The 14852-nt window shown below is 34.6% G+C and overlaps 2 protein-coding genes across 3 annotated transcripts; one reads left to right on the top strand and one right to left on the bottom strand.

Annotated features, from left to right (window-relative positions):
• The first annotated feature begins 691 nt into the window (after positions 1-691).
• Positions 692-5723, top strand: LOC120146545 (serine/threonine-protein kinase Nek6-like). 2 transcript variants are annotated; one of them, XM_039160072.1, is made up of 14 exons: positions 692-864; positions 1024-1145; positions 1267-1333; positions 2368-2433; positions 2563-2609; positions 2967-3012; positions 3100-3180; positions 3263-3305; positions 3410-3459; positions 3722-3803; positions 3882-3931; positions 4052-4125; positions 4230-4281; positions 4365-5723. In XM_039160072.1, exons 2-14 carry the CDS (start codon positions 1030-1032, stop codon positions 5523-5525), a joined length of 1935 nt encoding a protein of 644 aa, XP_039016003.1. In that variant the 5' UTR covers positions 692-864; positions 1024-1029; the 3' UTR covers positions 5526-5723. The 2 variants fall into 2 exon arrangements, with proteins under 2 accessions (XP_039016003.1, XP_039016005.1); XM_039160074.1 differs by having other exon boundaries at positions 694-840.
• A 3017-nt stretch (positions 5724-8740) lies between these two features.
• Positions 8741-14549, bottom strand: LOC120146645. Its single transcript, XM_039160156.1, has 8 exons — positions 14447-14549; positions 11237-12514; positions 10847-11138; positions 10499-10708; positions 10209-10382; positions 9723-9908; positions 9517-9630; positions 8741-9319 (listed from the first exon to the last, which is right to left on the bottom strand). Exons 2-8 carry the CDS (start codon positions 12319-12321, stop codon positions 8975-8977), a joined length of 2406 nt encoding a protein of 801 aa, XP_039016087.1. The 5' UTR covers positions 12322-12514; positions 14447-14549; the 3' UTR covers positions 8741-8974.
• Between the last annotated feature and the right edge of the window lie 303 nt (positions 14550-14852).

Below are 14852 nucleotides of genomic sequence, written 5' to 3'. Positions count from 1 at the left end.
AGATAATAATAAATATATTTTCACAGTGAAATAAGTATGGACACTTTTATAAAAAGGATAGATAATTTACAATATAACAGGTAAAAATATGACAAAACCAGATTCATTATGACAAAACCGGTAAAATTTACTTGATATGTTAAAAGTATGGACACTTTTATAAAAAGGATAGATACTTACCGATAACCAAAGTTTACCGGTTACCAAATTTTTTAATAGTTTTTCATATTTTCTACCTAAAACATTATTAGTTGTCAACATAATAGGTACCGCTAAACCGAATTTATTAAATACATTTTAATGTATCCGGTAATGCTGTATATTAGCCGTATATTAACCCGCCTTTCCTGAGACATTCCCCGAGAACTCTGATGGATTTTTCTAAAGGATTGTGACATCACAACCAGATGGTAGGCTACGTACTTCTGGCTTTGTTATTGTATATGTATATGTATATGGGTTTATGAGTGATCTTCCATGAACCTGCAAATGCAAGCAAAGTCTTTCTCTTTTACTTTCGCCCTGTAGATTTCAACTTACCATCTTTCGTTTATCAACTCCCCAATTAAGTTATGACAAGTAGTATTTGGATGCCTGTAATACTTCACTTTATTCTTCCACCTCTTTACTGTTTTTCTTCCCCATTTGATTAATTAATTTGGTATAGTCATCAACCCTTTTCATTGAGTTTGTCCATCCACTTCTCTCTCTCTCTCTCTCTCCTCCCTTATATTCCACACTGATATCATCATTGTCAATTTTAGCTTTACTCAACTTTCTGTGTTTCTTTTTCACCTATAAGATCGTAACATTTTTCCAAGAGCTTCAATAATATCAAAGGTTTGAGCTTTTTCAATAATTTTGGTCTGTCTTTAACTTTTCTCTTCTTCTTTTTTTGTCCTTCAAATTTTGGAATTTGGGTTTTTCTTTCTAATTAGCTTGTTTTGGCTGAGAGATTTCTGAAACGGGCTTTTATTTTGTTGATGATTAAAAGGTTGGGTCTTTATCTTTGGTCTTTTCAAGGTCTCAATGGAGAGTGATAATGGCGATGGCAAGTCCAAAACGGACTATGAAGTTATAGAACAGATTGGAAGAGGAGCTTTTGGAGCTGCTTTTCTTGTTCTCCATAAACTTGAGAAAAAGAAGTAAGTTTTTTTATCTTCTTATTTTGCTTTTTTCTTCCCTCTCAATTACTGTAGTAGCTGTCGGCACGGTTCATCGTCCTTTACCAATTATTGGCTTTAAGTTTCTCTCTTACTCTGTTAGGTATGTGTTGAAGAAGATCCGCCTGGCCAAGCAAACAGAGAAGTTTAAGCGTACAGCTCACCAAGAGGTCACTTTCTTAAAGCCAATTTTCCATTCCTCATGCTTGTTATAAATTAACATGTGAATTGTAATGACCTAAAATTACATGGATTATTCCATTGTAGTATTTCCCATGACTGATAGCTGTGCTAGGTTGCACCCTGAGACCTCGGTTCACCATTCATTTTCTACTATGTTACTTCTCTGAGAGCAATGATCCTGATTATTTTTTTCTTTCTTTTGCAGTGACCTATTCTTTTGTTTACTAAAACTAGATGGATACATATAGCATAAAAAAATACTGTTAGATGTAATGTTTTTGGTCTTTCTGATAACAAATTATGCGCGAATGCAAACACAGACCTACTCACAACATGCTTGAAAACCGAAGACAACCGTTAGAATCAGACTGAAAATATGTGCATGCATCTACTTATGTTACCTAGACTATTTATTTTCTTAAAATGATTCTGGTCGACACATATTCAGACATCAATATGAAGTATAATCCTCTAAATATATGAAAACAATTATTAAAAAAGGAGTATATGCATGTCAGATACATACTCATATATGTCATTGATCCCAAGTCCGAGTAACATATCATCCACCTATGTCACTCCCCCCTCCACCTAACTTTATCTATCCATCGAGAAACCCTGGTATAATGAGCGCTTGGTTTGAGGTTAAGGTAGATAAATTGCTGATTTGATCAAGAGTCTCTTATGCTTTATGTGGTTTGAATGTTAATCTCATAAATATCCTCTGAATTTGTGAATAGCCTTCCGACTTAGTACATTTTGGGTTAAAAAGACTCCTGGTTGATTAAGAATTTATTACAGTTAGGGACAAAAATGACTTCACTTATCCAAAAAATAGGGAAGACCCTAAAAAATACTTCTAAACTTAATGCCGAATAAGAAAAAAAAATGTCTAGACTCTAGACAGCTTGTTCTTTTATATCTACCAAATTTTTCGTATTTGAAACCAAGAATACCCTTAATTCATCCCAAGTCATTGCATGTTTGAGAATATCTCATATGTGCTTTCACTGTATTGCAGATGGAGTTGATTGCAAAACTAAATAATCCATATATTGTCAAGTATAAAGATGCTTGGGTTGATAAGGTGAAAGGGTTAAATTACTATTTTGGATATACATTCTGATACGAAAGAGCTGCCGAGCAATATAATTTAGGTGGTCGAGACCACTAGTGAATCTTCAATTATTTGTTACTTTGTCTTCATGCTTTGCAGGGAAATAGCATATGCATTGTAACCAGCTACTGTGAAGGAGGGGACATGTAAGTTACCACGAAAAGAGTTGTTATGTGTTTTCTCAGATCATGATGAAATACTAAGTTCATTAATCGTCTTAGGCACATTCTAGATTATGATAAAAAAAATTGCATATTTCTTATCTTCAACTTTTTAATCCTTCGACAGAAATAGTCAAATGGCTTTAAAATTATAAATTTCTCTGCAGTAAAGTTAATGTGTGGGATTTATGGTCAGTTATCGTGTATGTATTTTTGGTCATTAGCTTTAATCAGATTATTGTGTAATTAAATAGTCAATAAAAGATGGTCATGGTGGATGCTATCTGATGCTTATGATACATAGATGAGTATTTGGGGACTTACAATTTTTTGTGGAATCAGGGCTGAGCTTATTAAAAAGGCCCGAGGTATGCACTTTCCTGAGGAGGTAATGCAATAATTCTGCTGCTGAACTACTTGTATGCAAAATCTAGAGATGATATTTACCTCTCATCGTTCTCTTTTTGGTCCCTAGAAAATCTGCAAATGGATGACTCAATTACTGTTGGCCGTGGACTACCTGCACTCGAATCGTGTTCTTCACAGGGATCTGAAAGTACTGCTTCTATCTTTGTTCCTATTGTGAAGAAAGGCTCTTCAATGGCGATGTTATATTCTAACTTGTATTTTGATTTCAGTGTTCGAACATATTCCTTACGAAGGACAATGACATTCGGCTTGGTATGAAGGGAAAAGGATTATAGTAACAGAACCCCTGTTTCTTTTTGAGGTTTAGCCTCCATTTTTTGTCTCTATGATATTTATGTCTTATATGAACTGTATAGGTGACTTTGGACTTGCGAAATTACTTAACACAGAAGACCTTGCTTCCTCGGTATGTACTCGTGTTAATCTTTTCTAAAGAATTTCTTATATGAAGTTTTCAGTAAAAAAAAAAAAATGACTCCTTGAACTTGGACTGTCTTAGAACTCCTCCAATGCTTCAAGCTTTTATTTGCTAGTTTTAATGTATTCCTGGTTGGAATAAGAACTGTTTCATCATTAAATGTCTTAGTACTCTTAGTTATGGAATCTGTCAAAACCAGTTCTAAAGGATTGACTTGACTTACTTTCCACGCTATGCATATTCTTAATAGGTCGTTGGAACACCCAACTATATGTGTCCCGAGCTGCTGGCGGATATACCTTACGGATATAAATCTGATATATGGTCACTTGGTAAAGAAATTCACAGCGTAATTCTGAGATACAAAATCTGTTATCCTTTTAACTAGGATTGACATAAACTTATTCCAGGTTGCTGTATGTTTGAGATTGCTGCACATCAACCTGCATTTCGAGCTCCAGTGAGTGTTTTAACATGAGTATTTTGACGTAGCCTCAATATCGTTTTACTACCGTCACGTTTTCTGTAATACGCTTTGCTATAGATTCTATCATAAACTATGTCATTGACAACTTAACAGGATATGGCTGGACTCATTAACAAGATCAACAGATCCTCCATTTCTCCTCTCCCAATTTTGTATTCCTCCACTCTGTAAGCAACCTTTTCCAACTCGTTATATCAGCTGTTGCTCAACGGCGAGTCTGGTCTACTTAATCGTACTTGGAAGAACACTCTTAAATGACTACATGTTTCAGGAAACAAATAATCAAGAGTATGCTAAGGAAGAATCCTGAACACAGACCGACTGTGAGTGCAAGTCACCCTGTATTTAGCTCTCTAGTTTTGAACATTAATATAGATACTGATTCGAGAGCATTCTGGTATTTTAGGCTGCTGAACTATTAAGGCACCCCCATTTGCAGCCACATATCCTTCGCTGCAGAATCCCATCTCCGGTTTATCTTCCCATAAAGTCCAAAAACAGCCCTGAGGAGAAGATGCCTAAAATATCGTTCTTCAGCAGAAATGGCACCAGAAAGGATGAGGCTGCTAAAGGTGTCGGGGTATCAAATGGACAAGAAAATATGCATGCATTTCAGAGAATGGCTGGTGATGTACATGTAAGCAGTTCTAGTTGTGAGGAGCCAGCATCCAGAGCGAGTACAGAAAACAACCTTGTAACTAAGAGGGTTGATCCTACTAGCTGTACCGTTGAAATATCGATCTCTACCAGTGATTCCAAAGAACTGGCCACTGATTCTGAAGTGAGTGTTAGCAACGGAGAAAAACCGGATCAAAAGTATGCTCTAGCGGAGTCGATTTCAGAGATGGCATTCAATTCTCATAATGATGATCAAGAAGAGCCTGCTTCTGAGCACACTCGAACCTTGCGAGAAGCTGATACAGAGACTGTAAGCCAAAAAGACGAGGTGACTTTTTGTGACATGCATGTTCTTGAAGAGGCAGCAAAAGATGTTCCTGACATGCAGGTTGTTGGTAGATTAGAGGATTTGAGTAAACTAACTGTTTCCAGTATAAGCTGTGATGATAAAAACGGGTTCCCTGATGACGGAAGTTCATCTACTATTTATGAAACCGATGTAGGACGAAGATGCTCTTCTAATAAAACCAGTAATCCTGATGCCAAAACAGAAGGCATCGACATGAGTGACTTGTCATCCGAAAGTAATGCTGTACTTCCGAGTAAAGATGAAGTAGGAGTGACATCGGAGACTAATACTTGTTCCGCTCCGGCAGAGAAAGACGGTGTCCGGCCAGTTCAATTGACACCGAGTGACGTGTCATTATTGAGTAGATTTACAGCCTTGAGTAGTGATGAAATTAAGACGGCATGGGAGAATCCAAGTTTGGAAAGAGCCGAAGCATTGGAATCTCTGCTTGAGCTATGTGCTAGGCTTCTTAAGCAAGACAAAATTCATGAGCTTGCCGGCGTGCTACGACCATTCGGGGATGAAGTCGCCTCGTCTAGAGAAACGGCGATTTGGTTAACGAAGAGCCTAATGACTACCAAAAAAATCAAAGGACCCTAATAAAGATGATGGAGTTGGCATTAATTTATTCATTATTGTGAGAATGTGTTTGTGTTTCATTTTTCTTTACAAAATGTGTTGATATGAAGTGTTTTTGAGTGGTTTGCTTGCATGAACAGAAGAAACACAGGAAACAAACATATGTTGCGGATTGTTGACTAACGGTTTTGATGAAAATAATTCTCGGTGTTCCAAATCGATGTGTGCATTTAATTAAGGGGTAAAGTATATAAATGATCTTTCGATTGTTAAAAATTACAAAATGATCTTCTTCTTATATAATGTTATTTTAATGAATCTTTCGACTATTAAAAGTTATAAAATGATCATCTAACTATTTATATATTTTAAACTTATTGTTTTTGTTAAAATATTGACAGCAGTTTGAGCGAAACGTTAACATGTTGATTGAGATATGATAAAATCTAATCATAGAATCTCAAATAACTATATAAATCAAATGGTTATGAGATCGGATTTTATCATATCATAGTCAGCAGATTAACGTTTAATTCATATGATTATCAATTTTTAACGAAAAATGATAAGTTTAGAACATATGAATAGCTGGATGACCATTTTACAATTTTTAATAGTCGATAGATTTAACAAAGCAACGTCTTCTAGTCGGATGACCATTTTATAACTTTTAATAGTCAGATAACTCAACAAAATAATATTCTATAGTCGAATGACCATTTATGTATTTGCCCTTAATTAAAATTTATAGTAAACTACACATTTAATACCTAACGACCATTATCTCCAATGGATAAATTACACTCTAGGTCTTCTTCACTTCATCCTAAGTTTAATTTTTTTTTATCTCCAATTAGATCGATTATTTACCGATTAAGTACAAATTTGATCCAAGGGATCCCATACTACAATAAATCTATTCAAATAAACTTTGAATCTACACTCGAACATTAACTCAAAAATTTAAAAAGTTACACATTCAATCATAATCATAAATATAACAAATTATTTCTAAAGAAATCATGTATAGCATTAATCATTTTTCTCTATTTTTTTCTAAAATAAAAATATTAAACTTAAATTTAGTACATTGGATTTATAAATCAATGGTGATAACACAATTTTTTTAATTATTTTTTAAAATTATTATTTAGGTTTATTTTAAAAGGAAAATGATTTTTCTAATTAATCTAGGGTTACAAAAAATATATATTTTAAATATTATCAATTATTTGATAACTAAAAATAATAATTTTATTAAAATAATTTTATTCAGATTTTTAAAAAATTACTTAAATTTTGCATAATGCCACACATAGTACATGCGGGAGGGGGTTGGCCAAACGATCCTCTAACGTTTATTACACGAGAACATGATTACAACCGACCTCACTTTGCACCCTAACTGAAATTCTTAAATTTTTTTTATATATTTTTATTACTAATTTATTTTTATTTATATTTAAAATATTATAAATTTAATCTTAACATAAAATAATGAATCGGTCTCTGTCACCCGACCCTTGATTTCAAATTGAGTTGTTCAAAGCTGTTCCAATTCATTGTATGGTCCACGCCAATTGTTCACGTTCACATGTACCTATACAAACACACCAACCTCAAATCTTGTCTCGCCATCTTTTCAGTCTTTCTTTACTTGTCACTTTTCTTTTAGTTTTCAAGATTTCAGTTCACAATTATGGCAAAATTTGCGGTTTTGGACCCTCAGAGAATAATGTTTCTTTTACTCAAAATCTGATTTAACCCATATAATATGTACCCTTAATTCGATTTGATTTTTTAAAATAAAATTTAAATTCTACTTAAAATAATAAAAAATATTATTTTTATTTAATAAAAATAATGATTTAATTAAATATATATATATATATAATGATATTATTGTAATTATTTTTAAATATATAAGGTAAAATTATATTTTTTTAGGTCGGATCGGGTATTTTTCACTCTAAACCCGAATTTGACCCGACCCGAACACCATCTTCAAAAAAACCCGACCCAACTAAAAAAATTTAGAAAAAAAAACCGATCATATGGGGTTGGGTCAAAACCGGTCGGATTCGGATCTCATGTCCATCCTTATCTCCAGCCCCATCGTCACCATTTTTGTTTTTGCCTTTGTCCTCTCCATAGCTGCAACAGTTTCCGCACCGGCACGGACACCGGCAACAGCACCGTTGATGGACACTGGCGCCGCCTTCTCTTTGCCTGCTTCAGGGGTGGTGGTTGCATTCTCTCTACTCGTTTCTCATATTGCTTTCCCCAAGCATTGAAGTTACAAACCTATTGTTCCATTGGTTTTGATTGTTTTCAAGAGAAGTCCGTTCATGGATCATATCATTCTTTTGTATTAATTGTTTTCTCTTAAATACGTCGGAATGATTACAATATGATATTTATTTATAATTTTTGTAAATTATTGATAATATATATATGTATATGTTTTAGATATAATTACTCGAATTCATATCTTACAATAATTAATACTTCATTTTATTGTTGAGGTCGTTTAATAGATTATTTTTGCATTAACTATTTGATTAATGGTAAAATGAAATAATTTTATATATGAATCATAACATATTTATACAAATATGACCATGAAATTCTTAGGAAAAATGCATTAAGAATTAATACTTGGTGTGTAAAACTGTTGTAATTGGTTTAGGTTTATGTTCATTAATAAAATGTTAAATTTTATTTATTTAAGTTTGGTAAAATTATTGCGTATACAACATCTAGTATATGATATAATAACAAATTAAATTTATTTGATAATATTAAGTCGTTCAAAGAACGTAATCAATAGGGGTGAATTAGCTTTTAGAAGATCGGTGGAATTTTGTCTTAACTATGAAAAATATACACAAATAATTTCGACAATAAATTTCTTTTTTAATTTAATCCTTCAATTTTATATTTTTTTCAATTTGATCCTCCTATTAAATTGTAAATACATTATGTAATTTTGGATGAAATATTAATCGTTTTACTTTACTATTTGCATTCTTTCTTATCAATACTTAACCGTAAAACGATATATTATTTTAATAATATATATTGATTATAAGATAATATATGTTTGTAGACTTTCTTAATCATTGACAATACACACTTTATAGGCACAACTGTTCGAATTCAAGATATTAGGAGAGAACATCCTCTTTAATCACTGAAGCTACTCAATGAGTTTATAAAACGATATTTTAAACAAACAAAAAGAAGAAATTATACAATGTATTGAAATCAATATATATAGCAATGGATCATCTCAAGCTCTCTCTACATTCATTAAAACCAAAGCAAGTTCTTCCCACCGTACTGTCAAGCCATTAAACCATGTTTGAAATTTCCTTTAACTTTGAATCATCTAAAATTTTAACCTTTACATTCACTTTTCCATGGCCACGAAACATGAGAGATTTACAAAACAAACATACATAAAACACTCAACCGGACCATACCTCGCGGAGGAGTTCGTATCTTGCATTTGCACCACAGTAGCCCGCATGCTTATAGTGTCCATTCACTCCTCCATTGGCAAACATCGTCGGTGACAACGGCAATTTATCGATTATCGATGTAAGTGGAGAATTCAATTCTTCCAGTTCCTCGTCGCTGGTATATCCTTTCCTCTGTACCGCTGATGCATTCCTATACAGCGGTGATTTCCCTCCTGCCTCTGTAACTTTTTCCGCGATATCAGCTGAGGATGGAGGAGTATAGACAACGAGGGCAGCTGTATAAGGGAAAGTTCTAGCCTGCTCTCCCGATAATCTCCTCTCGACAATAGTCTAATGGACGAAAGAACCATATATCAAAAAACAAGATAACTTTTCCTCTTTTTTACTGATTAAAGGCAAGATTGCATCCGACGAAATATGGAACACAAAATAGCATATGCAAGGCCGACATTGAGAATTATCTTATGAGTTATTAAAAAATACGAAAAACAAATGCGTAGAACAAGAGAACCCCGAACTAATCATACCTCAGCATTCAAGGCTTCTAATACAGCTCCTGGAACAGGATCAGGACAAAATTCATCTGGAGTGAAATTGCAGAGAATGCGTTTAACCAATGGAAGATCTATTGATGGGCACACCTAAAGCCATGAAAATAATATAGTCAAATGAGTTAAGAGAGGCACCAACATCACAGAGATCGAAAAAATGCAGACTTTAATTAGAAACCAACCTCCTTTCTAACCGAACGGTCCAAAAGCATGTCCTTTGGAAGCATTAGAAGATCACTAAGGGAACTAAGATAAGGGAAGGATTTAGGTTCCCCGTCTCCATTTTGTCTAAAATCATCTTTTGAAGGATGATCCTCATCACTATCCATGCAGAACATATCAGTCAGCCATCTAGACCAATTACCAACCTGCAAAACAAGTGCCCCACATTAGAGAATGAAACATATTTTTATCACAAGAACCGCTATTTGCAACTAATAGCACTATGTCACAGTATCACCACCAAGACTGATATAAATTTCTAAGAGGCGGTGTTCCATAAAAGCATTAGGACCACAGAATGGAGTAAATATAACAAGCACGGGAATTACTGAGATTCACAGCAACGATTTCTTGTTTTGATATAGGTATGTTGCAAGGACTAGCCCCAACTAGAGATACCACAGATGTTAATGAAAAAACAAAAAGTCAACTAATAAGGTACATACAGAATTTTTAAGCTGTGCACCAGATCCAAAGCTGAGATCTCCTGCTGGAATAGGCAGAACCGTTGAGTCTACAATAGGATCAGATACAGGATCTGTTGGGATCTCATGAGCAGACTCCCGCAAAATAGCATTGAACATTGCTACATCTAGCCTTGCAACGCACTGTTCCATAACCTGATAAAAAAGGGTAAATCAATTAGTTCACCAGGAATAAATAGATGAGAACATGACAAAGATAAACTGTGCTACTGCTTAAAATTTACAGAGGGATAACACGTTTAAGTACATACCAATCTTGCAATAACTGGCAAGCAACCACACTCATGACCGCATGCTCTAACAGGACAAAGTCGTTGAAAAGCATCTTGGAAAGCATTTTTCCATAAGTTGATCGAGAAACTTCCTTGCTGTTGGTCGCCCAAGGCTGGCCCCAACAACTTTCCAATTGTTCTGCTGACAGATGAACCCTCGAGAGGAGTTTGCATATATGGAGTAAGAGCCTGAAATAAGGACTACACATAAATTCTTTCTCTTGTTTGTAATTTAGATACTCAAAACTGTAAATCAATTACATGACCTACATTTTCAAATAGCAGTTTCCCTTAAATGTAAAAAGTTTGGCAACTTCAACTATTTACCTGCCACCATACTGACTCAACTATTCGAGAGAATATCCAAGATTCCATTTTTTCTAGTGCAGAGGTGAAGGTTCCTGTCTCTTGCCAATCATCAACAAGCGGCCCAAAACCATTTACGTGTTTACTACCAGCACCACCTTTCCATTCTAGAGCTGTAGACTTTACTTCACCCCTTTTGTTACTGCCATTCAACTCAGAATGCCGGGAAAATGGGCTTGAGTTGCATGAATTTCCAAATGATTGAGAAATGATCTCCCTCAGCAGTATAGTGTTTGATAACCAGAAGGTTAACCTTACAATACAAAAGAAGAAGAATATTCAGCTGTCAAGAGTAAATTGTGACATTCTAAAGCGCTCAAGAAAAATACTATCTGCTTATAATTTCCATACCTTGAAACATCATTACCACAAGATTTTACAATCAAAATAAGCCCAGACATGGTGTTTTTGGCAATTGTGACTCGTCTGTTTTGAGCCCAATGCTTGCAAGCATGTATATAGAGTCTAGTAAGACGTCGAGCAGGCGTGTGCAGTTTATGTGCTGAGCTCCAATGCTCTGGAACAACAGAATAAAAAGAAATTTCCAGGGCAGCAACTTCTCTAAGCTCTGCTTCAAGTTTATCGATTCTTGTCTCCATCTCTTTTATCTTTTCATCTAAAGCTGCCTCATTTTCAACTTGAAATTTGTCGTCAGCATCAACAGGCTCATTGTCACCTGCGAAACTTCGAGTGCCATTTGATGTCTCATCTAAGACATCAACTTCTTTCACCTCTTCAGCATGCTTGTCATTAGATCCTTCTGAAGACTCAAATGGAGTAGGAAAAAGTTTTAATGTTTTTTCTAAAGGACTCTTAGTAGCATTCTTAGGGGGGGCTCCATTAAATTTTGAAGATTTCTTAGGAGTATTCTTCAGTGCCTTCGAGTGTAATTTATTAGTTTCATGATTGGGTCCCATTCTGGAATCATGGGAAGAAGCATCTGTGAGGTTGTTACTGTGAACACCATTAGAAACTCTGGAAATACACCCTTCTCTCTCATCCTCAGCTGTCAAGGGATCTCCCACAGAAGATACTGAATCTTTCGTTGTCTCAGAATCTGATTCATCTTCTTTTCCCTGGGTTGTTTCCCCCTCCACGTCACTGGAGCAATCGTCTAAAACGTCATCTTTCCTTATTTTTGTGGCCATTTTATTACCTTTCGGATCAGAATATGTTTCTTCAGGCCTGTTAACATCATTCACATAATGTATAATCACGTTTTCATAAACTTCAGTAGGCTCAGAGCCTACATTCAAATCACTTACTTTAGAACTAGGGTCTGATCTAGCTCTTAAAGCTTTGGATTCAGGTTCTTTTGGCTTCAAAGTTTTTCCACCATTCCCTTGATTTGGTTTATTGTTTCTCCTATCAGTTCTTCCAGGATGCTTCGATTGAACATTAGCTGAATTTCTCCTCTTGTTCCCAGTGTCTTTCATATTTGAAGTTGAATCTCTTTATAACTACAGTTAAGGAAGAAACTACGAGAAGGGAGAGAATAGCAGTTGATATCCCTACCAAACTCGTTAGTTTAATGTCAACACTGGATGCAAAATGGCACGTATTTAGAAGAAACCACCTCACTCGACGACAGGCCAATCTTGTTCAGGCACTTCTGCCACTTCGGTTCTCCTGCACAAGAGAGAAGCCGGGATCATCAGTACGGAACTATCTGTAGCTTGATATTAGCCAAATTCAGCTACATTTGACCAAGAACAAAAACTCTACAAGTTCCGAGTGCACATAGAAAGTAACATATAAATAGTACGACGAAAGAATATTAATTCAACTATAGGCTCACAGACACAGCATTGCATCCAATTAGAGCTTCAAGCTAAAAGCATAGGAAGTAAGCGCAGGGAGAGAATGAGCAAGAAAAATAAAAGAAATAACAAAGGGAAGAAGCATTCAATGCATTCAACAATTCAAAGCCTATATCAATAGGTTCTGTAAAATACAAACTACAGATCGTGATTCCAATGCTGCAAGGGCTTTTTTTTAAAAAAAAATGCTCAGACCTGAATCGAAGACACATTAGAAGCTTCTTTTGGACTTTGAAAATATAAACAGGACATTTCACAACAATAAAGGAAAACTTGTCTGTCACTGGGAATAAATCATCTTCTTCAAATCAAAACTAAGATTAAACAATAGTGGAACCTGTAAATCTGAGGCTCAGATAATTTCAAATTAAACCACCAGTAAAATTACAAGTTAAAAGTCATCAACCCTTTAAGGCAGTCTATGATGCAATTTTCGCAACTGATATCAATGACAAAAACTTGCAGCTAGAATATTAATGGCATAATTCACCATTGCAGAAGTATTGATGAAAACTAATGTAAAAAAAACATTGGTCCATAATTCAAAATGTGGAGTGTTTCTTCCAAAACCAAATCTTAACATGTATGTATTGTATGAACTGTCTAAACAAGAATTCTTAAACGGAAAACAACCAGAGCCATTACTCATTACATCAAACAAATTGCGCATTTTCAGTTTCTTGTTCATTTTGATATGCATTTTCTATTCAAAGTTAATGTGGAATATATTCCAAAACTCAGATCAAAGAAGAAAAACAAGGCCAAGAGATGTATTTCCAGTATTCGAAATAAAGTGAAAAGCTTTTCATCAGATCGGAAATGACCCAGAAAAAAAAAACCAGAAAGGTCAATGAAGCATTTTTCGAAAGAAACTTTCTTGGGTATATACATTGAAGAAAATAGAGAAAATATACAGTTTTGGACATCAGCCATAACTGAGTACAGGTATAAACAGAGAAAACATACATTGAAGAAAATAGAGAAAAATATATATAGCTGAGTTTAACCGATGATTTGTTAAATGTAAATTAATTTAATTTTAAAACGGTATAAGTTTTCTATGCATACAAATATAGATAAACCAAGCATAGTAGGCGAATAAAGTATGCAGCTGAGCAACTAAGCCAACTTTACTTTTTAGTCGCTCTCTCCCTTTTGGCTTTCAGGTATTTCACCAGGAAAAATATCTTCTTTTTCCCTACCAATCAAAATTCGTCAGATTTTTCTCTTACTAGAGATCTTAATCATAAACGAATAAAGAACCCAAACCACATGAATGTTAGTCGAAATTCAGCACCTCCCACTTTTTTTTATAACTTTTCCTTCGTTCGAAAACAAAAAAAAATGATAATTCCAAGAACTCGAACACCATTTGAAAAGGTTCAAGCATCTAAAGATCAATACTTATTTGAAATATATACAAACCCGAAAATGGAACCGAAACAGAGCAAACAGAAAAACCAGAGCATATCAGAAATCAAAGAAGATAAACTTGTTGGATAATGAGAAAAAAAATCAAAACAGAGATCAACCAGATCGATATGGTAAGTAGTCAAACCATTTCTCGATGCAAAAAAAAAAAGCAGAGAAAATGCAGTTGTTGAGTTAGTCTTGTGAATTATCTGAAGCTAAGTAACAAAACAGCAAACGTAAAAAGGTCAATAATAAAAATCTGTAATGCAAAAAGGAAAAAGAAGAGTGAGAACAAAGCTGAAACAGACGTTTCATAGTTTGAACTCACCAAAGCTCTGCACTGGGTTGTTGGTGTAAGAAGAAATGGAAAGTAAGGTCCAGAGAGAGTGTGGGTAACCTCTGGGGATCCTAACCTTCTCTAAAATGTTTCCTTTATATTATTATTTTGAGGGGGCTATGTGTCTCGTGCAATAAAGTTTGTTATTTTAGTGTAAGCTGAGGAAGATGAAGGACAGGGTTGTCGGTGGGAGAAGAGTCACCGGGTACTGCCGGTTGACGGTTCTTTAGTAATCTTAAGACAAATTCTGGCATTGGTCCCTCTCTTGAGCTCAAATTTGAGATTAATCCTATACTTATAATTCTATGATCATTTATTTTTAAATATAATTACTTAGTATAATTAATTAAAAAAATTAACTATTTCAATTAAAACATTAAGGTAGATATTTTCAAAA

Source organism: Hibiscus syriacus, unplaced genomic scaffold, assembly GCF_006381635.1.
Source record: "Hibiscus syriacus cultivar Baekdansim isolate YM2019G1 unplaced genomic scaffold, ASM638163v2 tig00110930_pilon, whole genome shotgun sequence".
NCBI classification, from domain to species: domain Eukaryota; kingdom Viridiplantae; phylum Streptophyta; class Magnoliopsida; order Malvales; family Malvaceae; genus Hibiscus; species Hibiscus syriacus.
The sequence above is the reverse complement of the archived record's forward strand: the minus strand, read 5'-3'. Positions and strand labels throughout refer to the sequence as shown.

Coding starts and splice junctions, on each gene's coding strand:
- LOC120146545 (XM_039160072.1), top strand. CDS start 1,030: ATGGAGAGTGATAATGGCGATGGCAAGTCCAAAACGGACTATGAAGTT. Junction 3,181..3,262: donor TTCTTCACAGGGATCTGAAA/GTACTGCTTCTA, acceptor TTTTGATTTCAG/TGTTCGAACATATTCCTTAC. Junction 3,932..4,051: donor AACCTGCATTTCGAGCTCCA/GTGAGTGTTTTA, acceptor ACAACTTAACAG/GATATGGCTGGACTCATTAA.
- LOC120146645 (XM_039160156.1), bottom strand. CDS start 12,321: ATGAAAGACACTGGGAACAAGAGGAGAAATTCAGCTAATGTTCAATCG. Junction 11,139..11,236: donor TGTGGTAATGATGTTTCAAG/GTATGGAAATTA, acceptor TTGTATTGTAAG/GTTAACCTTCTGGTTATCAA. Junction 9,320..9,516: donor TAGAAGCCTTGAATGCTGAG/GTATGATTAGTT, acceptor TTCGTCCATTAG/ACTATTGTCGAGAGGAGATT.